This window comes from Pinus tabuliformis, chromosome 7, assembly GCF_031772625.1.
Source record: "Pinus tabuliformis cultivar Carrire ecotype Pingquan chromosome 7, CPIR1, whole genome shotgun sequence".
In the NCBI taxonomy this organism is placed as follows: Eukaryota; Viridiplantae; Streptophyta; class Pinopsida; order Pinales; family Pinaceae; genus Pinus; species Pinus tabuliformis.
The window spans coordinates 1,956,258,976-1,956,285,919 of NC_142293.1; the positions used below are offsets into that span (position 1 = coordinate 1,956,258,976).

Below are 26,944 nucleotides of genomic sequence, written 5' to 3' on the forward strand. Positions count from 1 at the left end.
ATATCTTCTCCAATAAATCAGGTTCTCAAAGGTGAGCCTCATGTTGGATATTATCCTTTAAAGTCCCTATGAAGACATCAAACCTATGCTCCTTTGTAATATCATTTACCTTGATATTCAATCTTTGGAATTCCTCAATGTGCTCCGCCATTGAACCCTTTTGTTTGAGATTTATTAATTTTCTAAGGAATGTATTGCTCTTTGTATCCTCATAATGTGCTACCAATTCTTCCATGAAAATTTTCTAAGTGATAATTTATTTACAAGAATAAATCCATCAATACCACACAAACTGATTTTTTTTCTAAATATAAATATGCAATGTGTACCTTTTGTGTGTATGGCACATCATGTAGATCAAAGAATTTCTCCATCTGCAATATCCATGTTACAGGATCCTTTCCACCAAACTTCCGCATATTGATCTTTGGAATATAATTGGTCTTCATCCCAAAGATGGAAACTATAAAATCATGACTTGTGTTTTTTTATTCTCTATGTGAGTTTCACAAAATACTCTATCACCACTAGGAAGCCTTTCTTCTAACAACTTTGCCAAGCCTTCCTTCAAACATTCCATGTCTACTTTGAAACCATTCATTCCACCTGTTATTTCTATGTTTAAACCATCCATGTCCCCTTTTAGTTCATCTTTCGTTGTTCTTCGTGAGATTGAAAATTGTTGGTCTTAGTCCCATAATTTTGATATATCATGTTGTGATTCTTCCTCTTCATGCATCATAGTAGATCTTTCTGAGGGTTTAATGGGTGTAGAATTATTTTGTTTGCGAGAAATTTTAGAACCAAATACTAATATCTATGTTTCAATATGCCCTTTAAATCATTTCAAACTAATTTTTCAAACAAAAGTTATATAATTTAAAAAAAAAAAACACTTTTTTCTTTCTTTTAGGATCTCAATATTGAAACTCTTGTATATTTATAATCTCGACTCTCCAATATCCCATGATGACCTAATTATGGACTGATTTAGTAGAGCAAACTTGTATAGAATTCCACATTTCATTGTTTCAACATTTGGATTTGAAATGATACATGACAAGCTACAATGTGTGAACTTTCAGTGACTTCTCACAAAATTCAAATCTACTCGTAGAGAAATTTATGACGTTTTTCCCTAGGTGACCTATTTGAGACTGAATTTTGGAGCATGCAAAAACCATAAATTCTTCAGACCATATCTCAGAAAATATATTGAACCAAGATCTAAAAATTTTACACAAAGTTCATCAAGATTTCAGTTCGACATTGTCAAAATTTCAACTTCTGAAGCCTTGCATAAAAAACGTTATAGAAAAAAAATTCCAAAATGACCTATTTGAAGTAGCAAAAAACTAGAATCCAAAGCTCTAAAACCAAATTTTATGCTACCATATCATAAAACAAAAGAAAATATAGATCAACGACTTGAAAATTAGCCTCTTTGAGAAGGAAGCCTCCTTTACATCAAATAAATCAACAATTCTTGGATTATTCAAATGACAAGAACTCCTTGAAATATATAGGAGTCTAAAGGGTCACAATATAATCATAGCCTACATAATGATAATAATGTAAGGGAATAACAATAAGAATATTGTGCTTCTATCGGACATAACAGTAACAATATGGGGGCTACATGGGAAAATTAATAACATTAAGGAGGCTACACTAACAATAACAATAACGGGGCTTCATCAATATTATAGGGACCTAACATCATTAGAGGATATCCCTCCAACATCAAGATATATGTGTGACTTTCCCACCAAGTCATGGTATGGCCTTATGATTTCAACTGAGAAAATCTTCAATTATTCCTCTATATGATGAATAGTAAAATAAAATTCTAATTGTTACAACTAATGACTTAACTTTATAATGTCAATCTCATCGGATATGGATTGATGTTGACCTTCACTTCAATTTTCAATAAGGGCTCCGAATGGTTCACAACACTTGAACTAGGTTGATCCTTTTTTGCTTCTTTCTTAGACTCTTTGTATGGGTTTTCCTAATCTATTGATTTCTCCTATAATCAAACCTCTACATTAGAACATCTATCTTCTCAAAATATCCTAATATTATTTCTTAAGGTTGTCATGAGGAGGCACACATTAGGGTTTATATCTACAACCTTTGCTTCCAACTATGTAAACCTTTCCTCTAGAGGATCTTGAAAGTTATTAATAGATTCACCGACCATGGTTCTAATTTCACTACTTTTGGCTTAGCTAATCTAGTTCCCCTACAAATCCCCACAATATACCTAAGGAAACCTACTCTTATACCAATATGATATGTAAATTGTTGTGGATATACCAATGGAAACTTTGCCACAACAAACTATTGAAATTATACTTAAAATCCAAAATCTAAACTATGAGGGTTAATTTCTCCTTTGATTTCTGGATTTATTAATTATTGTGTTATTATTAACCATACAATAGATAAAATATGCAAAAATAGAGAACAATGAAACAAAACTCACAATGCACAATTGTCACATGTTATAACCTAGCAAACCCTTTCGGCAGCAAACCTAGCTGGAAGGTGAGGTTGCTATGCTCTCTTTCTCTCAAGGGAAAATGAGTGTAACTACGAAGGAGTGAGACATGTAACCCATGAGATACTGCAATATACAAAAACTCTATGTTTTCTCTCTCCCTATCCACTCTTGGCTACTCTTCTCATATGTGGAACAAAACGCACTCAAACATAATGGAAGCCCTTTTCCTCCTAACGATATGGTTATAACACAGCCTGATAGCCTTCCAATGATTAAGTTGAACACATTTAAATATTAAATAGAGTTATAATATTAAATATTCTAGAGTCTTATTCATCATGATCATGTGTCTATCCCCTTTTACCATTGAGTAATGGGGGCTAACAGGACATCCTCTTGAATAATGGTGATCAATTTCGACATGTCAACTTCTAGGATGCATAACTTTCTCATATAAGTTATGATTGAGGTTATTTTTGCTTTGTTGGAAAGATATCAACCTTTAGATATGGAATATATGTTATTAATAATGGCAGGACCACAAAAAATGTTCCTTTATGGCCTCAAAATGGTTCCTATAGTTTTTGACTTGAAATTTTCCAAACAAGAACCGTTAGTAAAATGTGTAGGTTTTAACCCTGTATAGAAATTAAACCTGCAAACCAATTCTTGAAACAGAAAAATATATGTGTGTGTGTGTGTGTACACACACACACACACACACATATATGTATATGTAGCTATGTGTGTGTGTGTGTGTGTGTGTGTGATGATGATGATGATGATGATGATGGTGGTGGTGGTTAACGTCCGCTGAGACCAAACAATGGTCTATCGGACCTAAATAAACAAATTATTTATTTTGATTTAAGATTTTATTCCTATGCTCAAAAAGCTTGGAGAGAAGCCTCCCGAGCTCACTATAATTTTGACATTGTAAAAGGCTAGGAAGGTCAGTATTGTAACAAATATTGTGAAATTGAGATCTAATGTGGTTGTACGCAAGGCACTCTAAGAGGAAGTGGTTTTCATCCTCGATGCTCCTATTCTCACAAATATGGCAGATCCTTTCCATCCATGGTGTTTTATGAACTGCCCAACGACCTGTTTCACTATGGAGCTCATGAGAATTCGTTCTAATCTTTGCTATATTAATTTTCTTCTTTGAGCTAGTTAAAATAGAGAGATACTTTTGATCTTCAAGGGTGGGGTTGATGACCTTCTTATAATAACTTAATTTTCTTTTAGACGTTAAATCTTTCTCACACCACAATTTTTCTTTGAACTTAGAAGTAACAATATCTTTAATGTTATTTATGTTTTGCAATGCATCATTCTCGTTGATCTCCCAATAGTTTAACCAGGCCCTTGTGTCTTTATGCCATCCTCGATTGAGCCTTAGGTGGTTTTGGCTGGAATTTAAAGCTAGCTTAGGAAGTCTATGATCGTCTATGTTGGTGAGCTTGTGCTTGTACAACAGAAACCTAAGCATAGCTAGGCTCTCAATAGGGGAAAGACCTGCTTCTATAAGGAGAGTAGGATAGGGTGTATTACTTTTAATTTTCAGGTTATAAGTTATAAAACGCTTCTAGATTTGCTCAATCTTTCTCCATGATTCTCTAGAGATGCTGCAACCCCAAACCCCACAGCCATATAAGATAACAGGAGTGACTAAAGTTTCAAAGAGGAACTTCTTTTTATCCCACATTACGAGGTTTGTTGTTTTACAATTATTTTCAAGACCAAAATAAGCTTTCCACCCCCCATTAATCCTTTTCTCAATGCTATGGTTCCAGTTGAGCTTGTGATGGATATCAATTCCTAGGTACTTGTAAAAATACACTTGCTCCAAGTTATTATTGTCATACATAAAATTAGCGTAAGTGTCCTTCTTGGATTTGATAATCATAACTTTTGTTTTGTCAATGTTAACAGTCATACCCATGTTAGAGCAGAAATACACACACACACACACACAATGGTAAGAACATAAAAATAAACGCAGAGATATTCTCCTTTAACATAAAGCCTGGAAAACCAAATTGATTTTTCATATATTCCTTTCAATGTTACAATACATTATATACATGTGGAAGCATTCATAAAACCCAATCCATTAACCTTGTATTAGAACATAACCATACTTCCCTTGACTAGATCTACAAAATAACATGGGAAAAACCATCATGCCCAAAAGTAACAGCGTGTAAAAAACATGAACAAAATCATTGGTAGTTTTTCCCACCATCCTTGGGTCCACCCAAAAAATTATTTGGTTTACATAAAAAATATTTTTCGGGGTGCTTCCCTAGACCCCTTGTATGGGGGCTACTACCTCCTTGCAAACCCCCCAGCGAGGGGGGTTGTCACCCCCACTGTGCTTGTCACAACATAATAGCATGTGGACCTATTCATGGAAATAATATAACACATACCCAACAAAATTATCTTGTACTTTGATTCCTCCACTTTTTTTTATTATGAAATCATTAAGATGGCTAAAAATCATTCAATCTTGATCCCTTTTCATTTGTATTTAAAGTATTGTAATTGAAGGACGCCATTGGCCTTGCTTTATGACCTAAGTTTAGAACATTTTTCCAACATTATCTCAATGGTTGATTCAGTGAAATATAAAGTTATTTCAATATTTCAAAGGGGAAATCATTATTTGATCTTTCAAAGAGCCTTTTATGATTCATTAGGGAAGATTGAAGGATGCCACATTTGATATTTTAAAAATCCACGATGGTTCATTTGGGAAAATCAAAAGACAAACTTTCAAAGAGCCCTAATGGTTCTTTAGGGAGAATTCAAATAAATTTCCTTTGATATTTTGAAGGTCCTAATGATCGATGTGAGGAATTGAAATATGATGTTTTGAAGAGTCCTAATGTTTCACTAGGGAAAATTGAAATATATTTTCTTTGATATCTCACTATCCTCAATTATTGATTAGGGGAAATTCAAATGATCTTTCAAAGAGACCCAATGGTTCATCACCATGGCTCTTCAAAAGTTGTTTCCTTTGACCTTTTGAAGAGACATAATGGTTCATCATGGCAAATCAAAAGATGATCTTTTGAAGAGCCCTTATGTTTTACTGTGGAAAATCAAAATATATCATATTTAGATATTTGGAGAAGCCCTAATGGCTCATCAATGCAATTTGAAATAAATTTTCTTTTGATTTAGAGAACGTTGATGGTTCATTCATCTAAAATAAAGGATGCATTTTCAATCTTTAGAGGAGGCCTAATGGTTATGGCATTTAAAGGATGGAGCAATCTAGTTTGATGGGTTTTCAAGTGAGTTTAGAGTGTGTTATTTGACCAATGAAGTAAATACATTGGTTCAAATAAAGAAAATGAAGAACTTCAAGAGGGTAAATTTGATGGAAGGACAAAAATATCACCCTAGTTCATATTTGAGAATCTCGTCACCCTTGTTATTTTATATGGATGTGAGGTTTGGGGTTGCAATGTATATAGAGAATCATGGAGAAAGATTGAGCTCATCCAAGAGCAACTTCTAACCTACAACCTCAAGATTAAATGAAATACCCCCTACCTTATCCTCCTAATTGAAGCTTGAATTTCTCCCTCATTGAAAACATGATTATTATTAGGGATCTTGTGTATAAGAGGAAGTTATAAATAATGGAAGCCAAGAGGTATCCTAAAATTGCTTCTAACTCTAGCCATAACCCCCACCTCCGACTCAAACGAGGTTGGCATAAGGATGCCCAGTCTTGGCTAGACCATTGGGGGTAAAGTATATCATCTTGAAGGATAAGGATAATATTAAAAACATTATTACTTCCAAATTTAAGGATTAGTTTTGGGATGATAAGGAGTTAAATGGAAAAAGGAAATTGAGATATTATAAAGACATGATCAACCCCAATCTCAAGAACCCGAATTATCTTTCTGTCTTGACCAATGCTAAGAAGAAAGTGAACATTACCAAGATAAGAACTAATTCTTATGAACTTCAAAGTGAAATTGGACATTTATCCTATTCCCAAAACACCTTGGGATGAAAGAGTTTTTCACCTTTGTGAACTAAGAGGGTTGAAGATGAAAATCAATTTCTCTTCGATACCCAGCTCTTACTCATATTCGTTCTAATTTTCAAAAAATTTGCCACACTAGCAACCTTATTGACATGTTAAGTCAACAAAACTATGATGATCCAGGAACGCTCTCCCTTTTTTTCGATCATAGAAAAAAATTCTAAATAATCACAATTAATCTATTACATTCTTAAGGTTTGATGGATCATATTGTTCTTAGCGGACGTTAATCATTATCATCATCATCATTGTCGCCATCATCGAGTTGATAAAAGATCAATCTTTCCTTAAAAATTAGATTACTCAAATAAGTAAAAAATGAATTGCGTTAATTTTAAATGTTTTCAATGTTAAACTAGTGGTAGATTATAGTTTCTTCTCAAAGGTATAAATTTACCAAAAAATATTCTCTTATTAATGAGCATGCAAATGAGTTGAATAGTATTATCTAATTAAACAACGACAAACCATAATAACATGTCCTAAAGTGAATTAAGGTTGAAAAATCATAGAGAAGTTGAAGTGAATAACATGTCCTAAAGTGAATTAAGGTTGAAAATTCATAGAGAAGTTGAATATTCACTTTAGGTAGATGAATAGTAGGGAAGTGAGAAGGTAAATATTCATTAGGAAAAGTTATAAATAAACTTTTCAGATGAGGATGATTTTCTTCTCTTATTGTTAGCTAATTTTTTGGGTGAACAAAGTGTTAACATTATTACTATGTATACATTGATGTGAGTTATCTTTTTGGATTTTCTTCTCTTATTGTTAGCTAATTTTTTGGGTGAATAAAGTGTAAACATTATTACTATGTATACCTTGATGTGAGTTATCTTTTTGTATGTGTGATCGTTGTAGTTTATATTGTATGTGTTTACTTAACAAATTATATTAAGAATATCCTTTTTTATTGTGTTTTATGTCTCCAATATGTTAAGCATTTGCTAAATCTCCATGGTTCTAATAGGTGTGTTAGTCACAAACTAATGCATTTTTTAAATATGTTCCTAATTCAATTATAAAATATTCTCATTTTGCTTGGTCAATAATATCATTGTACTTTGAATGTAGCATAATTACTTGTTAGTAGAATAAATTCCTTTTTATACTACATTCCTACATTACATACTACATGATTTTTTTCATTTCATAAAACCCAAATTTTAGTAAATTGCCCCACAAATCAGAAAGCTTATTTAAAGAAAATAATCTTTAATTAGACACTTCTCTTCACAGGTGTGTGAAATTAACCATGGTCATTTTCCTATCTCAATTTTACTATATAATAAGTAAATAAATAAAAAATATGAAAAATGTTAAGGAAAATAAATAATTATTAGAATATTTGAAATTAAAAAACTTTTTATTTAAAAATATACATTTAAAATAATTTAAACATCCGATTTTTGAGATATAAAATAGGAAAGATATTTTTTAATAAAGTGAACTTAAAACCCGATAAACTCAATTTCAAATTTCTTCTATGGAGCAACTAAAAGTTATACCTGGATCTCCTCTAATAAAATGGAACGTTTTAAAAAAGGAAAAATCCCTATTAAAAAAAGTTTAATAATCAAATTTTGTGTCAACTGAGTAAAATATTCCATGCAAAGGAACCATTTCAAGACTCTTCCAATACTCATAAATAATGTCCCAAAAATAAGTAATATAATTAATGTTGACCAAGTAATTTGTTAGACTTGTAAATATCAACTAATTTTGAAGCTATATGTTTTTTAAAAAATTACATATCTTATGTAGAATTTATATTATAGTATTGTCATGTTATTCTTGTCGATATTTCCCACCCACTTTCACATGGGGATCTCTCTTTTGAACTACCTACTCCCATGGAAAACCTTACTAAGTTCACTTTTAATACATGATATTCAAAGTTTCAACCATAGTCATGCCTGGTTATCTTCCACTACCTTAGCATGGCTATGGCCGCTTCAAGGAGATATTATGGAGAGAGAAAATAGCTGTCACATATGGTCCTGCCACGGCCACCGTTAGCATGTTTGCAATCCATTTATTCGTACGCAGCTGGTCCCCTTTTCTATCCTCAAAGGCTTCCCGAATATTTGGGAAAATGTAGGGAGGAGCTTTGCAATCCGTTTATATGTACGCAGCTGGACCCTTTTCCAATCTCTGTACTTCTTTGTCGTCATTCACTTATTATATGCAAAGACATGTCTGTCTCACTCACTCACGGCATGAAATGAGTATTACTTTAATGGGAAAGTAGCGAAACTTATTATAATTTAACATGAAATGATTAGTGTATCCATTAATTTATTTGTTTTCGTTATTTTTATTTATTTATTTATTTATGTCCATTTTGATGAAGACCTATATTTCACGGCATGAAATGAGTATTACTTTAATGGGAAAGTAGCGAAACTTATTATAATTTAACATGAAATGATTAGTGTATCCATTAATTTATTTGTTTTCGTTATTTTTATTTATTTATTTATTTATGTCCATTTTGATGAAGACCTATATTTCTTGGGGGCGTTGTCTATATAGGTGTCAATTTTGAGGTCAAAGTTACAGATTGTTATAATTAAATAATTTTTGTTTTAATAAAATATAATAATAATGTTTGAAGCATAATTTTTCACAATAAAAATGAAATTAGTATCATCTGAAACTGAAACATCTGAAATCCCATTGCTGGGTGGAAAAAAAAAAAAAGTACACCCTACTTTTAGGATATCGCTTATTTTGGGATTGGTAAATTACAAAGTTGGTTAACCAAAAATTAATAAGTCAAAACGCCAGCTAACCTTGAAAGCAGACTCACCAATCAAATTGTTTAGAAAAACTAAATATCAGATATTCTGCAGCTACATGTCTCGGTCGACCTTTACCGTATCAAATTAATCAGGCAGTTTGAGAGTCATATCAGATTAGTAGGGCGACCCTATCCTAGTGTGGACTCAAGGTATTTAGTGGACCTAGAGGGTTTTTATTTCGATTGGATATTTTTATTTTTTGATAGCGAAATGCTTCATTGTCCATAGTTATTGCTACCAGAAACTGCCATCTATGGCCTTCTGCATCCTGCAATTCAATGCAGTGCAGTGAATAATTTAATACCACGGTAACTCCAACTGGCTATTTCTATACAAGTATGGTAGTGGTCAGCCGCGGCCTACGAATGACCAGTGCCATGCCTACAAATTTATTTAAAACGTAGCTGATGGCGAAGTTTATTTCCTAATATAGTCCGGCGCACTTCGGATGCGAATTTTATTTCCTAATATAGTCCGGCGCACTTCGGATTCCCAATAGTGATTTTTATAAATAAGCGAATACAGTCCAACTAACTCTGATGCAGAGAATGACCGTTGTATTCAAATACCTAAATGTCTTCATCGAACTAATATTCAAACCCAACGTGCACATGCATATCTGTACAATATAATTTGAGTCGTAGGTGAGCATGAATCCCCTTTCTAGTTCCCCATTCAACGTCGATTTCACCCAACTCCGTAGATGACCTCATCACTGTGAAAAGGTTAAGACCAGACCGTGTGATATTCTTCACATGTTTTGTTCATGGTTAGGGTTTTTCTGGCCATGGAGGATGAGGATACTGAGGCCGAGTATGTATGGAAGCAAACAGTGGCCAGGCCCTGTTTTCCACCTTGTGCATGTTACACATAATCCCTTTTCGTTTTTCGTTCATGGAGTCGAAGAAGATGGATGAAAAGCGAGAAGTATCAGAAGCCAGCTCGTGGTTTGGAGCAGCCTCGATACAAAAAATTGGACGTCGATGCAGGCAAAGGTGAGCATAAATACTTGGACTCTAGATTATTTTTGAGCTGCAGTGTGCATCTTTTCGCATTAGTGTTTACAGTGCAAGGAATTCAGATCAGATAGATAGGTTTACGATTTTTTAATTTTTCTTTACAGAATTTAAATCAACTGGCCCAATTATGATTTTAGTTGCATGAAAATGAAATATTGATTTAAATGTTATTTAAAAAGTTAAAGACTATCCATCCCATTTTGTGTTCCTTCTAATGAACTCTCTTCTTCAGTCCCTCACCTATAATCTAAGCGACCCACGCTCTTCTTAGAGCATAACTCCACTGCCACAAACTCAAAACCCTAAATGACCCATATCTATGCTGAATATAGTCTGTCCTTAGGGAGAATATTACACATTAATTCTTCCTCCCTTGTAGCATAACTCCACTGCTACGCCATAAGCTGGAGAACACTAAGCGACCCATATCTAAGCTGAATATAGGGTCATAACTCTACTGCCATGCAATAAGCTCTAACACTAAGCGACCCTTATCTGAGCTGAATTTGCAGCCATCCTGATAAGAGGACGAAGGAACATGTATAACCAGTACTATGAAACTAAGTTTTCCATAGAACTCATCAATTAATAGAATGGAAAACCACTGAGCAAGAACCTCAAATGACCACAAACATGTAGTTACGAAAACATAGTTTATGATGAAATGGTTCCTGGCCACAAAGATGTAGTTACAAAAACATAGTTTATGATGAAATGGTTCCTGGTACAATGCGATAGTGCCATATACGTGTAATTACAATGCTTATTAATCAAGTTTTGTGACCTAGGGTCCTTACTCGATCGTCTTTCCACCTTTTAGCAGAGGTACCCTGATTTCAGAAGCATTCATAAACAAATTAATGTGCTTTCCTCAATACAATATACACTAGTGCCATATAGGTGTAATTACAATGCTTATTAGTCAAGTTTTGTGACCTAGGCTCCTTACTCGATCGTCTTTCCACCTGTTAGCACAGGTACCCTGATTTCAGAAGCATTCATAGTGCCATATAGGTGTAATTACAATGCTTATTACTCAAGTTTTGTAACCTAGGGTCCTTACTCGATCGTCTTTCCACCTGTTAGCAGAGGTACCCTGATTTCAGAAGCATTCATAAAGAAATTAATGTGCTTTCCTCAAAATAATATACATTAGTGCCATATAGGTGTAATTACAATGCTTATTAATCATGTTTTGTGACCTAGGGTCCTTACTCGATCGTTTTTCCACCTTTTAGCACAGGTACCCTGATTTCAGAAGCATTCATAAAAAAATTAATGCGCTTTCCTCAATACAATATACATTATTTATGTGAAAATCGGTAATCATTTTATAATATCTATTAAGGATGAATTTTACTATAGAATTAAGTTCCCCTAGTCCTAATAAGATAAAAGACTGTCTTTTCTTTTCCATCTAGAATTAAAGCTTACCCATCTGGTCATTTGTCTTTATAAATGTTCTATACTTCCTTCTTTCTTCACGAATTAAATAATTGTGTTATATATTAGTATTCTTCTCTTATCGTGACTCCATCTCATCTTTCATTTTAAAACTCCAGCTCTTCACCTATGAAGGGATTTCCTTGATTCATCTTTTCACATGACTCCATTACCATAAACTCAAAAATATTTAGTGATTAGATTGTTTATAAGCATTAAATAAGTGCAATGTATCTGTGTCATGTAAGTACAGCTGTAATGTTTTTTATTTATGTGTTTGATATATATCTATATAAAGAGCTATTTTTGGGTCTAATTTATAATGATATTTTTCAATATTTTTAACTAATAATTTAAAAACAGAAATATTAAGTAAAATCAATAATATTCATTTATATTTTTATAATTAATTTTGATTTTAAAAAAGACTATATCTAAAAGATAAAAATAAAATAAAAAAATTATCATATTTAATTTAAAATTATAATTTTTTATTTTTATTGGTTTAAGGCTAGAGTAGTTTGACTAAGTATAATTATAATTTTATATCATATTTGTATATTGTAAAATAGGAAGACATGATATATTAATTACCAAAAATTATATACATTATCGTAGTTATTTTCCACCAATAAAAGAAATTAAACCAAAATGAAAATGATAATATGAGTTTCTATAGAGCCATAATTAACCAAAAGAATTTTAAATTATCTCAAAAATACTTAGATTATTATTTTTATGCTTACCCAAAGGAAATATGAAATTAAAACATTATTAAAGATTACAATACTCCAGCATGATGGATTTATCTTCCTTTTCATTTGAGGGAGGAGATTATAAGCCTACAATTCTCTTTTCTAGGGGAATGACCTTATTATCCAACTTCTTAACTTAAAGTTATAATGTTCATACAATGTATGATCCATGATTTTCTTCATTGTATTGCACAAACATTTCCTTAAGATAGTCTTGATTTTCCACATTGATAATATTGTTATATTTTGTGATACTCCATCAAACTAGGACCTAATGCCACATGTCTTAATACATATCATCATAATCAATAAAATCTCCCTATACACAATATTAAAACAAAATTACATAAACTTTTATTTTAAATTTTATATCAAAATATTAAATTTGATAATAAAATTGAAAATTATAAAATATTTTTAAACTTCATTTTATTATTATTTTAATAAATATATACAACCACATTAGATCTCAGTTTCACAATCTTTGTTACAATACTGACCTTCCTAGCCTTTTACAATGTCAAAATTACAGTGAGCTCGGGAGGCTTCTCTCCAAGCTTTTTGAGCATAGGAATAAAATCTTAAATCAAAATAAATAATTTGTTTCTTTAGGTCTGATAGACCATTGTTTGGTCTAACCATCACCATCATCATCATCATCACAAAATAATTTCAAATAAATATATATAGTCATTATCATCCTATACATTTATAAATATTATAAATTAAAATTTACATAAATATTATTAAATTAATTTTTAGATTAAAATTTTTATTAAATAAAAATAATTAATATATTATATATATTTATTATATAATGAAAATTTCATTGTTATATATATATATATATATATATATATATATTCTTTTATCACTTTTTAAATAATTTTATATTTAAGTTATTTGAGTACCAATAAATATATTTTTATAAAATACTATTTATAATATTTTTATATTTTCATGGTTATATAAATATATTTTTATAAGTTATTCGTATAAAATACTATTTTTACCTAATTAAATTGAAATGTTATATAAATATATTTTTATTTTCATATCAAATATTATTTTTACCTAATTTAATTGAAATATTATAAAGATATTTTGAATGGTTAAATTTATTTTTATATTAAAAATAATAATTTTATTCTATTTAAAATTACAATTTCAACAAAAATTGCTTTATATAATTTAATAAGAAAACATTAAAATCTAAGAAAAATAAAATTATTGAATTTAGGCTTCTGTGATCCATATGAAGTTGAGAAGATTCTTTGGCGAAAATCACATAGAGATACTTTTGTCGACGAGTTTTGAACCAACTAGTGTGGTTCATCGTCAGGACAAGTTGGTTCCAAACAAAAAAATTATCTCTATGTGATTTTCGCCTAAGAAGCTTCTCAAAATTAAAATTCTTATTAAAAATGATTAGAAAATCCATATTACAAAAGTAAACATCGCATTCCAATAGTTCTTATTAACTCTATATATAACCAAATCCTCTAATAACTCGTATTAAACCTTATTAACCCTCCCTCACTCACTCACTCACTCACTCACTCACTCACTAACTAACTAACTAACTATATATATATATATATATATATATATATATATATATATAATAATTACAAAATTAAACATCACATTCCAATAACTCTTATTAAGTCTGATTAACACTATGTATATTGTTATCAATAAATATAAATATATATGATGATGATGATGATTAACATCCACTAAGACTAATGTGGTCTGTCAAACCTTAGGAAGAAAAAAATCTAATTGTAATTTCTTAGAACCTTGTTTATGTGCTTAAAAAGAAGGGAAAAAAGTGCACCAAGATCACTATAGTTGGGGTGAATTAACAAGTGAAGAAGATTGGAAGTGTGATATATGTCATAGAAATGGGAGCATATGTGAGTAAGGGTTGGACAATCTAAAAGAAAGTGCTTTTCATCTTTCACCCCCTTAGTATCGCAAAGCTAGCAAATTCTATCATCCCAAGGAATATTGGGAGTAAACCACCGCACGGCTTCACTTCGAAGCTCATGAGAATTAGTTCTAATCTTATCGATGTTCATCTTTTTCTTCGAGCTTGGTAAAACAGTGAGATAATTTTGGTTCTCAAGGGGGGGTTGATCACTTCCTTATAATATCCTAGCTTCCTTTTACCCTCCATCTCCTTATCATCCCATAGCTTATCCTTAAATTTGGAGGTGATATTATCTTTGACACTATGCTTGCTTGCCAGGATGATCTCCTCATTCATCCCACAATAGTTGAGCCAAGACTAGACATCCTTACGTCAGCCACAGTTGAGGTGAAGGTGGGGGTTTTGACTAAACTTAGAAGTAATTTTAGGAAGCCTCTCGAACTACATGTTGTAAAGATTCTTCTTATACATTAGATAGTTAAACATAGCCCTATTTTCAATAGGGGAGAGGCCAACTTTAATGAGGAGGATAGGATATGGGGTATTTCCCTTGATCTTGAGATTATAGGTTATGAATTTCTTTTGAATCATCTCAATATTTCTCAATGAATCTCTGGATATACTGCAACCCCAAACTTCACAATCGTATAGACCACAGGGGTGACGAGGGTCTCAAAGAGGAACCTTTTTTCACTCCAAATACAAAGTTCGGTAATCTTGCAATGGCTTTCAAGCTCATAATAATTTTTCCAGCCTCCAATAATCCTTTTCTCAATGTTGTAATTCTAATTGAGTTATAAGGAATGTCAATACCCAAATATTTATAAGAAGAGACCTGATCCAAGCAATTGTTATCATAGACGAAATTTCCATGGGTGATCTTTTTGGATTTAATTATCATGATTTTAGTATTGTCAGTATTAAATGTCATACCCATCTTGGAGCAATAGTCATGAAGAGTCTTAAGTTGCTTGTCCAAGTCCTCATGGCTCCTAGCAAGAAGAATGATATCACCGGTGTAGAGGAGAAGAATAATGATAATACCAGCAAGCTCGGTCCCCTTGCACCCCATGATTTCCAAACACTCCTCTAGCTTATTGATGTAAATACCAAAAAGGGTAGGGGAAAGGGGACACCCTTGTTTAACCATGATATTGCATTTAATATCGTTAGACCACCCTTTGTTGGTCTTAAGCTTGGCAACGGCCGTCTCATATAGGTGAATCACAAAATTTTCCAAATCTTATCTTGAGGAAGATTGCCAAAAGCTTTTCTAAAGTCCACAAAGAAACAAAACAGATGAGTTTTACTATTGCAACATTCCTCATCAATGACCCTAAGAGTGACAAGATGGTCGATACTCGAGTGATATCTATTTCTTTAATTTTAAAATAAAGGATCATTTTCTCATATAAATGTTAACTAAAATTTTAAGAAAATTATTAGTTTTAAAAATATTAAAAGAGAATTTTTTTTGCTTAAAAATATTAAAATAAATATCTTAAATGTAGCTCAATTGGTCATCAAATCAATTTGAAATCAATGAAAACTTAGAGATCCAAGGTTTAAATCCCCTACTTAATTTACAAAGATAATAACAAGTAATAAAATATCAAAAATTTATTAATAATTAAATTTCAAGAAACAATAAAAATCTCTTCAACACTACTATGTTAAAAACTTAAAACTAAATAACTTTATTCTTCTTATTCTTCCCTTTATAAAATATTCAACGAAATAGAGGTTTTTTTTAAGCCTTAAATAAAAAAATTATTTTTTTTTAAGTGTGGAGACAAAATTATTCCATCAAATTACGAAATGATAATGGCTAATCATATTTTATCTAATTTGTATGAAATTATAAGAAAAATTTGACTAAAATTAACCTCATTTTAAAGTTATTACTAGACTTTAACGTTTAATTACTTTTAAATTTATTATAAAGAAATATCAAAATGAAAAATTCTAAAGCTAGCCGGACTTCGAGCATTATTCGTCTTCAATATTTAATTATTCTTAAATTTATTTGAAAAAAATCAAAATGATTAAGTCAATTCCTTTTATTATTTAATACCAGCTAGCCCGACGTCGAGCATTATTCGTCTTCAATATTTAATTATTCTTAAATTTATTTGAAAAAAATCAAAATGATTAAGTCAATTCCTTTTATTATTTACTTGGTATAAAGAAAATTTTGATATAATTCTTATAAATATAACGTATGAAAAAGTATAGAGATTAAAAAGCTCCATTTGAGAGAATCACATCAAAATTTAGATGAAGGTAAAGTAGTTTCAGAAGTTATCTTTTAATTTTAAATATTTAATTATTTTTAAATGTATTGATAAAAAACCTTTAAAACAATGAAATGTTTAGTTGATTGAATATTTTCTTTTAAATGATAAGTTTAAAAATAATTTATGGACTAAAAGATAAAAAAATTATTTTCAAAGGGTTATAAGATCTAACTTAATTTCGTGGATCATTTAATTGGTCTTAATTTTATTATAGATGAACGTCAAAATGATCCAATCTAATTGGTTTCAATATTTTTTTATATTTTTATTAGAAATAATATATGGAAGAGATTAGGAGAACAAAAATATTGTTTTAAGTTGAGAGTTTTATTAACATTATTTTACTATAATTGAGTATTGGTGAGAATAAATTAATTGTAATATAGGCCTTAAGTAAGTTTTTTCTTTAGTGTTTATTTTTTTTGTAATTTATATTGATAAGTTAAAAATAGGTTGGGGAGAAGATGTTTGTATTTTGGTTAGAATAGTCACCTCTGTAGATCAATTTTTATTTTAGATTTTGCATGCACTAAAAATAACGTAATCCATTCAGGTGTAAACATTTCCCAATTTCTGAATTTAAAAGTAGTTAAAACCAACCCCTCTTATTGCATGAGAGATCCTAAGTTACAATATATTTACACTAATGTGGGTATACTTGTTCCATGTCAGTGACTGAATAATAAATATTCATCCTCATCATCATCAAATTCCATATGGAAATCCGAGGATGAGCATAGAATCAAATATCCATTTCCCTAATATTAAGCTATAGAAAGTGCCGCTAAGTGCAATCATCTTTCTGCAAAATTAGTACATTGGTAAGACAAAGATTGTGGTCACCAAATCCAAAACACTCGCTTTCTATTTGCATAAGACAATAACAAGTTAGTGGAAGTTAATTTAAACAAGTATCTTGGAGTTTATCTACATCATAAACTCAACTAAAACACATTGACAAAACATCAATGATGATGGCGGTTATCATTTTCTAAGATCAAATTTGGTTTATTGGACTTTAATAAAGGTAATGGAATACTTGGATTTCTTGAAATTTTATTTCCATATATTCAAGTAATATCAAGAGAAGTTTTCATGATCACTATAATTTTGATTAGTTAGGAGGTTAGGAATGTTCGTATTATAACAAATCATTTACATTTGAGATCTAATTTGGGTATACTTCAAACATTTTAATAAAAAAAAAAATTCATTTTCAACTCTTTTAGTGTCACAAAGATAAAAGATTATTTCATTTTACATCATTTTAGGATTATCCAATGCCTAATTTCACTGTAAAGATCATAATTTCTTTTTAGTATCTTAATTTTCTATTTCTCTCCACCAAAATTTTTCCTTAACTAATGTACTAATATTTTTAATATCATTTTTTATCTTGCAAAATAATCTTACTTTAATCTCAAGGATGTAACCAAGGAATGATATCTTTATGTCATCATTGTTTAAATATTAGTATGCAATATATTGCTTTTAATTTTAAAATTATATGGTCTATAATTCTTTGTTTATTTAGAATACTACATCCACAAACTTCACACGAGTGAAAATCATATTTTGATATTTACTTTAATCTATTGATATTTAAAACAAAATTCTATTATCATATCTCCTTTAATTTTAAATTTTTTATTTAAAAAAATACATATTCTTAATCACTAGATAACTTCAAACTATATTTAATATAAATTAATATAATTCTTAATAATAAAGCCCCAAGGGTTAGCTCAATCGGTCAAGTCGGGGCCTCGCCAATGGGAGGTCACAGGGTCGAAACCCGAAAGCTCTTGGGGTTAGGTCTGTGGTGACCGAAAGCTCTTGGGGTTAGGTCTGTGGTGACCGAAAGCTCTTGGGGTTAGGTCTGTGGTGACCGAGGAGTGGACCCCCTTCGTGTGGTGACCGAGGAGTGGACCCCCTTCGTAGTGGACCCCCTTCGTGTGGTGACCGAGGAGTGGACCCCCTTCGTGTGGTGACCGAGGAGTGGACCCCCTTCGTAGTGGACCCCCGTCACCCTTCGTGTGGTGACCGAGGAGTGGACCCCCTTCGTAGTGGACCCCCTTCGTGTGGTGACCGAGGAGTGGACCCCCTTCGTGTGGTGACCGAGGAGTGGACCCCCTTCGTAGTGGACCCCCTTCGTGTGGTGACCGAGGAGTGGACCCCCTTCGGGTGGGGTTCACCCAGATTTATCGAACCTGGAGTAGCGGATCAACTGACTAGGGTAGTTGAACCAGCTGAAGAAAAAAAAATAAAAAAAATTCTTAATAATATAATTTCACTATGATCAATAAATCTACTTATAATTTAAAATATATATATATATATATATATATATATATATATATATATATATATAAACAATTTATATTAATATTTCTTATAAAAATATTTTTTATAGAATAATAAAGTAAAACACCTAATAAGATCTTACATCTTCTTCCCGTTTAGAATTCTAATAAACATTCATAGGTGTGATTTTGCACTCTTATAAAAAAAATCATAACTGTAATTTTGCATTTGAAAGTAGCATTATCTCACCATTCTCATTCTCTTATATCAACTTTTTTTCTCATTCTCTTATATCAACCTCTTTTATTTCTTTGATGACTCCATTTCCACAAGCGGAATAGGTCACTAGTATTGGTACCTATCACAATATTTTACTAGAGCTAACTCTTCTCTTCACCTGGAACCTCCCTTACACATTTAAATGGTCAAAAGTATACAACCTTATGATGATGTCTAGTTGTATAAATCGTTTGAAAATGAAATCTAATATATTTAAAATCTAGATATTTAATAAAAAAAATTATCTTTATATTTTTAAAAAAAATTAATTAAATAATAAAATTATTTATATATATATTTAGTATAAAATAAATGGTAATAAAGTGTAATGTTAAGACATTTTGTGATGTGAAAGTTATTAATTTTAAATTTAATAGATACAAATTTAATCATGTTAAAAATTAATATGGTTTAGATAGTCTAATGATTTTAACATTTAAATACCCTTAGTGTGATCTAAAGCTCTAGTAATTTTAAAAATTTAGATACTTTTCCCTTAAATCATAAACAAAATAATTCACACAACTTAATAAAATATATAAACAAAATAATTCAAAATATATATATATATATATATATATATATATATATATATATATATATATAATATTTTACACTATATTCATTTTTATATAATTTATATAAAAATATATTTAATATAGAATTTTGTTATTAAGCAACTCTACAAACTATATAAGCTATTAAAATTTTAAAATTAAATGGAATGATTCTATCTTATTTCTTCATGCTTAAAATAATTTATCATATGTCCACGACTTCTCCTAAAATAAATCAATCATAAAATCGTATTTATGTATGCACCATGAAATCTTAATCAAAACTAACCAAGTAAATTGTTTTTATATATATAGATATATATTTTAATTATTTATTTTACAATATTATACATCAAATATTTTATTCAAATTTTAGTTATTTTGTTAAAAACATATACTCTTTGAGATATGAAAAAACAAAACAACATTCATTCATACAAAATTAGTATCATTTTTATATATAAGATTTTAAAATTATTATATATATATCTATCTATATATATAATTTTTATATATATTGTGGTTATGTGAGTGGGTTAGGCGTAATGATAGGATAGAAATATAAAATTTTGATATATTGTTGTAATAGTATCATGTTTAAATTTTTTGACTAAATATTTAAATATATAAATTTCGATTTAAGAGATGACAAAAGATATTATTATTAATTTTTATTATAATTATAGTTATTTAATTTTTTTTTATTAAATTTATCAAGGAATTCAATTATTGATTAAATTTTTTTTGGATAAATTATAAATTAAAATTATATATGACAACAATTATGTGAAGAAATTTCTTTCATATAAATATTTTGGAGTCAATGTCTATGACAAGTTCAGTTGGAATTATGGTATTGGAGAAGGATTAATGAAGTATGGAAAAGTTACAATGGGATTGAAAACAATTATAAGTAAATAGATCTTTTGATATGAAATTTAAGGGGAAAAATCTTTTTTTTTTTTGAGTTTTGTCATTTCTACTTTTTTATATGGATGTGAAGTTTGGAGTTACAATATCCCCAAAGAGTAGGAGGGGAAGATAGAGCAAATTCAATAGCAATGTATGACCTAAAACCTCAAGATTAAAGAAAATACTCCCTATTCTATCATCCTCTTGATTCAAGCAAAGGCCTATTAAAAACATGGTTAGGATATCTTATGTATAAGAGGAGGTAGAACAACATCGAAACAAAAAACTTTGATAAAATTGAGTCATATGTATGTCCATTCTTGGTTAGACCATTGGGTGATAACTAAGGAGATCATTTTGTAGAATAAAGATAATATTAAAAATTTAATTACTTAAAATTTAAAGAGAAGTGATTGGGGTGATAAAGAGTTAAGGAAAAATTAAAACTAAAATATTATAAGTAGATGATCTGCCCCAATCTCTAAAATAAAAGGTGTTTCTCTATCTTGACTAGTGCTCAAAGAATATTGCTAAAATAAAAGGAAATTCTACTGAGCTTCATAGTGAAACTTGGTGTTGGACAATTCCCAAAACACTATGGCATGAAAGAGATTATCCCCTTTTATGGAACTACGAGGATTGAAGTTGAAAAGCATTTTTTCTTAGATTGTCAATGTCATACTCACATTCTGTTTAATTTTTAAAATATTTGTGACACTACCAACCTTCTTCACCCTTTAAGCCAACAAAAATATGGTGATCTTAGAACTTTTCTCTTAATACTTTTTAAGCATATAAACAAAATGCTAAAATATTCAAAGCAATCTTTTACCTTCTTAAAATCACATAAATCATATCAATTTTAATTGGGGTTAATCATTACTATCTTCTTTTTTGTTTTTTTGTTTTGGTGTGATTCACAAACACCTTGGTCATTGGGTGGCCACTATGTCCTATCTAAGCTGACAACCCCCCACAGGCAATAGCTAGGCCTAACCCTTGACCCTGTGACCTCCCAATCCGCGAGATACTGATTTGACCAGTTGAACTAACCCTTGAGGCTAGGGCTAATCATTATTATCATTATTAAAATCTTATTATTATTAAAAAATTATAAATAAATAAAAATGAACAAAATTTTAAAGAAATCATTTACTTATTTAAATAGATAAATAAATAATCAATTTTAATGATAAATTTATTTTATAATAAATAGTTCCTTTTAGTTTTGCCTAGTCAGTGCTTTATTAAATTTTACTATTTGAGGAACTAATAAAAATGTTATCACTTGCCATTTTATCAATAATAACTAAAAGGCAAAAAATATTCCTAATTTATTTAAGACTTTTTTATTAAAATATTAAACCTAAAATATTATCCCAAAAAAAGAGTTGTTTTTAGTGAGATTTTTTAGACTTTCCGATACCCTATTTATGCTATAAAATTTTAGGTGAATTCTGAATTTATGTTATTTAAACTAGTTTTTTACTGTATATATGGATTAAGCACCTTGAAAATCTTTTAGGGCACTCCTATTGTGCAGGGTTACCCATCAAACTTGTGATTTCAATAAATTCCTGTCAGATTTTGAAGAAATTAAACCAGAAAAACTCATAAAAAAACTTCCAAAAATTCACACTAAAAACGACTCTCGAACAAAAAAAACCTCTTCAAATACGAGGCATAAAATATACCTTTCCCTTAGTTCAACTCATGACCTTAGCAGTGCAAGATCATATAAATCGAAACTTGAGTTCACGAGTCTCTTTGGGAGAATAATTGACTTTTAAAATTTGATAATATTTTAAATTTACAAAACCTCGTTGTCTCTCTATCCTCGCAGCTTTCAAAAATATAAAAAAAAAAGAGAAAATCTATTCGGGACTAGTTTCACCATAATGCAAACTACCTAATCCGATTCCGTAATGTCAAATAGTTCATAAATAGTAATAAAATAACAATGAAGTAGACAGTTGTTTATTCATACGTTCAATTACTGACATTAAAAATCATTCATACCTTAAATATAGACACAGCACACTCACTATAATGTCAGCAGTTTTGACAAGCTAACAATTAAAAATTTACTCGGGAGGCGTTCATAACTACCTAACCACAGTCCGTAATGTCACATGGGTTGTAAATACTAAATATAATGCAGTACAGAGTTTTTTTTTTTTAACAGTCTGTCCAATTACCTGTCCACACTAAAGGTAGTCAGTATAGAATTAAACCTCATACGACCAGTTATATTATTGCTGCGTGGAGTGGTTTGATAAAAGAATTATTGTCCACATATTGATTTTCATTTACGTGATACGTCTTGTTGTGCTTTTGTCGTCACGTTTTTTTGTTCGTTGAGAAATAGAGGGGGGGAGGAGGACGAAGAAGAGAGGTTGAAACGTGGCCGGTGGTGGTCGGAGGATTATAATTTATAAATAATTTTGGTGGACCAATGTGAACTGAGATTGTTAGATAGATTGACCACTGCAACGTGAATCATGGTGTTCGTTAGACGGCACGCACATGGTAGCTACCTTTCCACGTTCCATTCCGTCCATGCATTCCTTTTCGAAGGATGTGGTGAAGAAAACCTACTGATGACGTAAGCAAGTGTTTAGTACCCACATTACGGCCAGAGCCTCTCAAATTTGGCGCCGGGGCTAACCTGAACGGTAGTTGAGGTACCCATTGTTAGAACGGCAGCTAACTGTGTGCCAACGCCTCTTCCTCCACCATTTCTATCGCATGGTCTTTGCTATCGGTCTCTAATTTGCGTTGATTAATGGCAGATCGGGTTAATAAAACAATTATTTCAGGGATTTTCTAGCTACCGAAGATTTGCTGAAGTATTTTCATTGATTATGTGGTCACTAGATCTCGTACTGAGTGCATTGAGCATTTCGCCTTCGGTGTTCGTGTATAAATATCTCTGTTGGCCACCTGTCTAGCGCAAGCAGAAGCAGACTCGAGTTCATGAGGATAGCTAGCCAGCCAGCTAGATAGATATCCTCAATTTCGTTTCTGACTTGTGCAGATCGAAACATGCTCTGATCATACTTGGTCTAAATTCTTCATTACTGTAAGGTTCTTGTTTGTTTTTTTTTCCTTTTTTTTTTCTCACTGTGAAGGTAAGCCTGCATCATGGTGAGAACTCCTTGCTGCGCAAAGCGAGAAGAGCTTAATCGAGGGGCCTGGACTGCAGAGGAGGATACCAGACTTACCCAGTATGTCCAGACTCATGGGGAATGTGGATGGAGGTCTCTTCCTAAGAAAGCAGGTATAATGTTGCTTGCCATTTTTTCAACTGCTACCTATCTAGAATTCAGCATTGATTTTATGAACTTTGGAATAATGATGAAACCATAACTAAGTTTGGAACTGATATATTTAGCTAAATCGCCACGATGGCTTTTTGCAGGTCTGAATCGTTGTGGGAAAAGCTGCAGATTGCGCTGGCTAAATTATCTTCGCCCAGACATTAAGCGGGGCAACATTGCTCCTGATGAGGAAGAACTCATAATCAGAATGCATCGCCTCCTTGGCAATCGGTAAGAGAAACTATCCGTCTTTCTTATTATTTCATCCTTTTAAATTTAAAATAGTGTTGTCTAATTATTATAAGTTGCCGAGTTTTTTATTAGAATCTAGCTAAAGGAATTTTAGTCAAATCTTCATTGTTGTTGTTTAGCACTGTGAAAAATCCTGGGACACTCATTGTAAATAGTTCACAACTCTTTTTTAACTTTGCTTTATTGTCAACTTTGCCCCTGAAGCACTTTGATGATGGAGAGTTCACAACTCCTTTTCAACTTTGCTTTATTGTCAACTTTGCTATGTCAGTCTGTGGCCTGTTGAATGGTCTGTTGAATAGTGTACAGTGCATGTGAACTCAACTCACATTACAGTCATCAACTAATTTGAATCAGCAGATTGTGGTGTGTTCAATTCATGTGTTTTGGCAGATTTAGTAATGAGCCTTAGCTATCTTCTCATCAATTCAGATCCAAATCTTGCCCAAGTGGCTAAACCAACTTGTAATGTAATGTGTTGATATACCTACTGTGTAGACTTATACTGCCCCAGCCTGTGACTTTCAGAGTCATGTGTTCACTACTTTAGTTTTAAACTTTGCTACTGTCTCACAAATCAGGTCCTCCTATCCATTCAGCAAAAAAATAAAAAATGGATGTTCAGATTACTATTCAGTATTATTTGATAGTAGAACTAATTCTTTTATTTGGGTTGACTGGCAGATGGTCACTTATTGCTGGAAGGTTGCCTGGGAGAACAGACAATGAAATAAAGAACTACTGGAATACTCATTTGAGCAAGAAGCTTACAATGAGTAGCCAAAATCCTAAATTTCCAATGCCGGCACCTGCTGATCCAGAGCAGACTGCATCATCTGCGTCCAGTGAAGAAGATGTAGTGAGGTCAGCTGATTACAGAGTGATTCATCACTCTGGAATGAGATTAGCTCCTGCTAAAATCGGGGGTACTAGTATTTCAGCAGGAGTGCCTGCACCGGTTTCCTCTGACGAAGTCATCAACATGAAATCATGGAAGCAACTTCTAGAAGACTCGTTGATGAGCGATTTTGATGACTCAGAGGATGATACTTCGTTAATGGGGATTGAGCTGAGCGACGATGTTCTTGGATCAGAAGCCCCATTAATGGAGATTCAGACTAATGTCTCGTGTTCGACCTCCGGACCTAATGAACCAGTAAACTCTCATGGGCATTTGCTAGCCGATGCCACTTCTAATCAGAGGTCATCTGAATCAAATGTTTTGTATTCTCAGAATTCTAATGTTCTGTCATTGCCTCCAACTGACAATACTCTGGATTTTAGGATCCAGGATTTCTCTTTTGAAAGTCTGCTCCTGCCTTCTGTTTATAATTTCGATGAGATCTGTCCAGTTCAGAGCCAGATTAATAGCATTGATCATGTCAGCTGCTTTGCAGTGGCTGCTGAACAGGCGATGACAGACATCTACAACAATACCTTGGAGCCAGATTGGCTGACACCTGTAGAATACGAAAAACAGTCGACCCAGTCCGATCAGATGAATTTGTTGGGCAATTTTTTTCTTTCAGAAGAAAACTGGGAGGAAGAAGTACCGACTAGCTTGAGCAAAATCCAAGAGGAAGAATACAGAGACATTCTCGTAGATATATCTAATAAGTAGATAGTAATTATAACCTCAGCTTGGTGTTTTAGCAGTTCATAGTTTGTAAAGATTGTAATGTACTGTATCAAGTTTATGATTGTTATCATAACGCTTCAGTTCAAACCCAATAATCCTGAAGCGTCTCAGAGCATATTAATTACCTTGATTAATGGCCAAACTTTTTAGCATGTACATTGGAAATGAGGCCACATTGTTGGAATGCCCATTGTCCTGGTTTTCATGGCTGGATGGATAGATTTTATTGACTTTTCATTTGGATGGGTCTGCCACTTTTCTATTCAAAAAAATCATACAAAGGACTCCACTGTAATGGGAAATCTTAACTTTTTTAAAACCATTGGAAAGTTGCTACTTGCACAATTTTAGAAATAGTTGCATGGAAAATTGTTCTTTGTACGATATTATAAAAATCGGTCCACGCAGAGCATTTCAAAAAATACTTGTAAAAATGGCCACACGATTTTTTTTTAGAGCATTTCTCGGAGAGTATATTGATAAAATCCCAACAAAAGATTTGATGGAATAAAGTATATGAATAATTGGAGCTAGAGCATGGGGGAGAGCAGAAGAAGACCACAATGCAAATCTGTATGGAAATATGTTCCACGTTATTTCCCTCAACTAATGCCTACCCTCTTGGTATGGTACGAAAAATTGTCCATGCTTCTAATATCTACGGAAACCCAAGAAAGATAATAAAGAATTTCCAATGTACAAACAAGGAGGAGCATTTTTGAAGTCCAACATAGCGTGTCTGTGTAGCGAAATATGTAGATATGGAAGCGAATCTTACGAACACTGCAGAGTTGACATATAAATGTTTTATCTTTGGAATTGTATTGTTTTAATTTTATAAAA

General features: G+C 31.5%; 1 protein-coding gene across 3 annotated transcripts; it reads left to right on the top strand.

Moving 5' to 3' along the window:
• The first annotated feature begins 10,061 nt into the window (after positions 1-10,061).
• Positions 10,062-26,310, top strand: LOC149256282 (uncharacterized). Of its 3 annotated transcripts, none has more exons than XM_089460721.1 (4): positions 10,062-10,383; positions 23,768-24,170; positions 24,312-24,441; positions 25,147-26,310. In XM_089460721.1, the coding sequence occupies exons 2-4, from the start codon at positions 24,035-24,037 to the stop codon at positions 26,081-26,083; spliced, it is 1,203 nt and encodes a 400-aa protein (XP_089316847.1). In that variant the 5' UTR covers positions 10,062-10,383; positions 23,768-24,034; the 3' UTR covers positions 26,084-26,310. The 3 variants fall into 3 exon arrangements, with proteins under 3 accessions (XP_089316847.1, XP_089316848.1, XP_089316846.1); XM_089460722.1 differs by having other exon boundaries at positions 24,022-24,170; XM_089460720.1 differs by lacking the exon at positions 10,062-10,383 and having other exon boundaries at positions 22,659-24,170.
• The last annotated feature ends 634 nt before the right edge of the window (positions 26,311-26,944 follow it).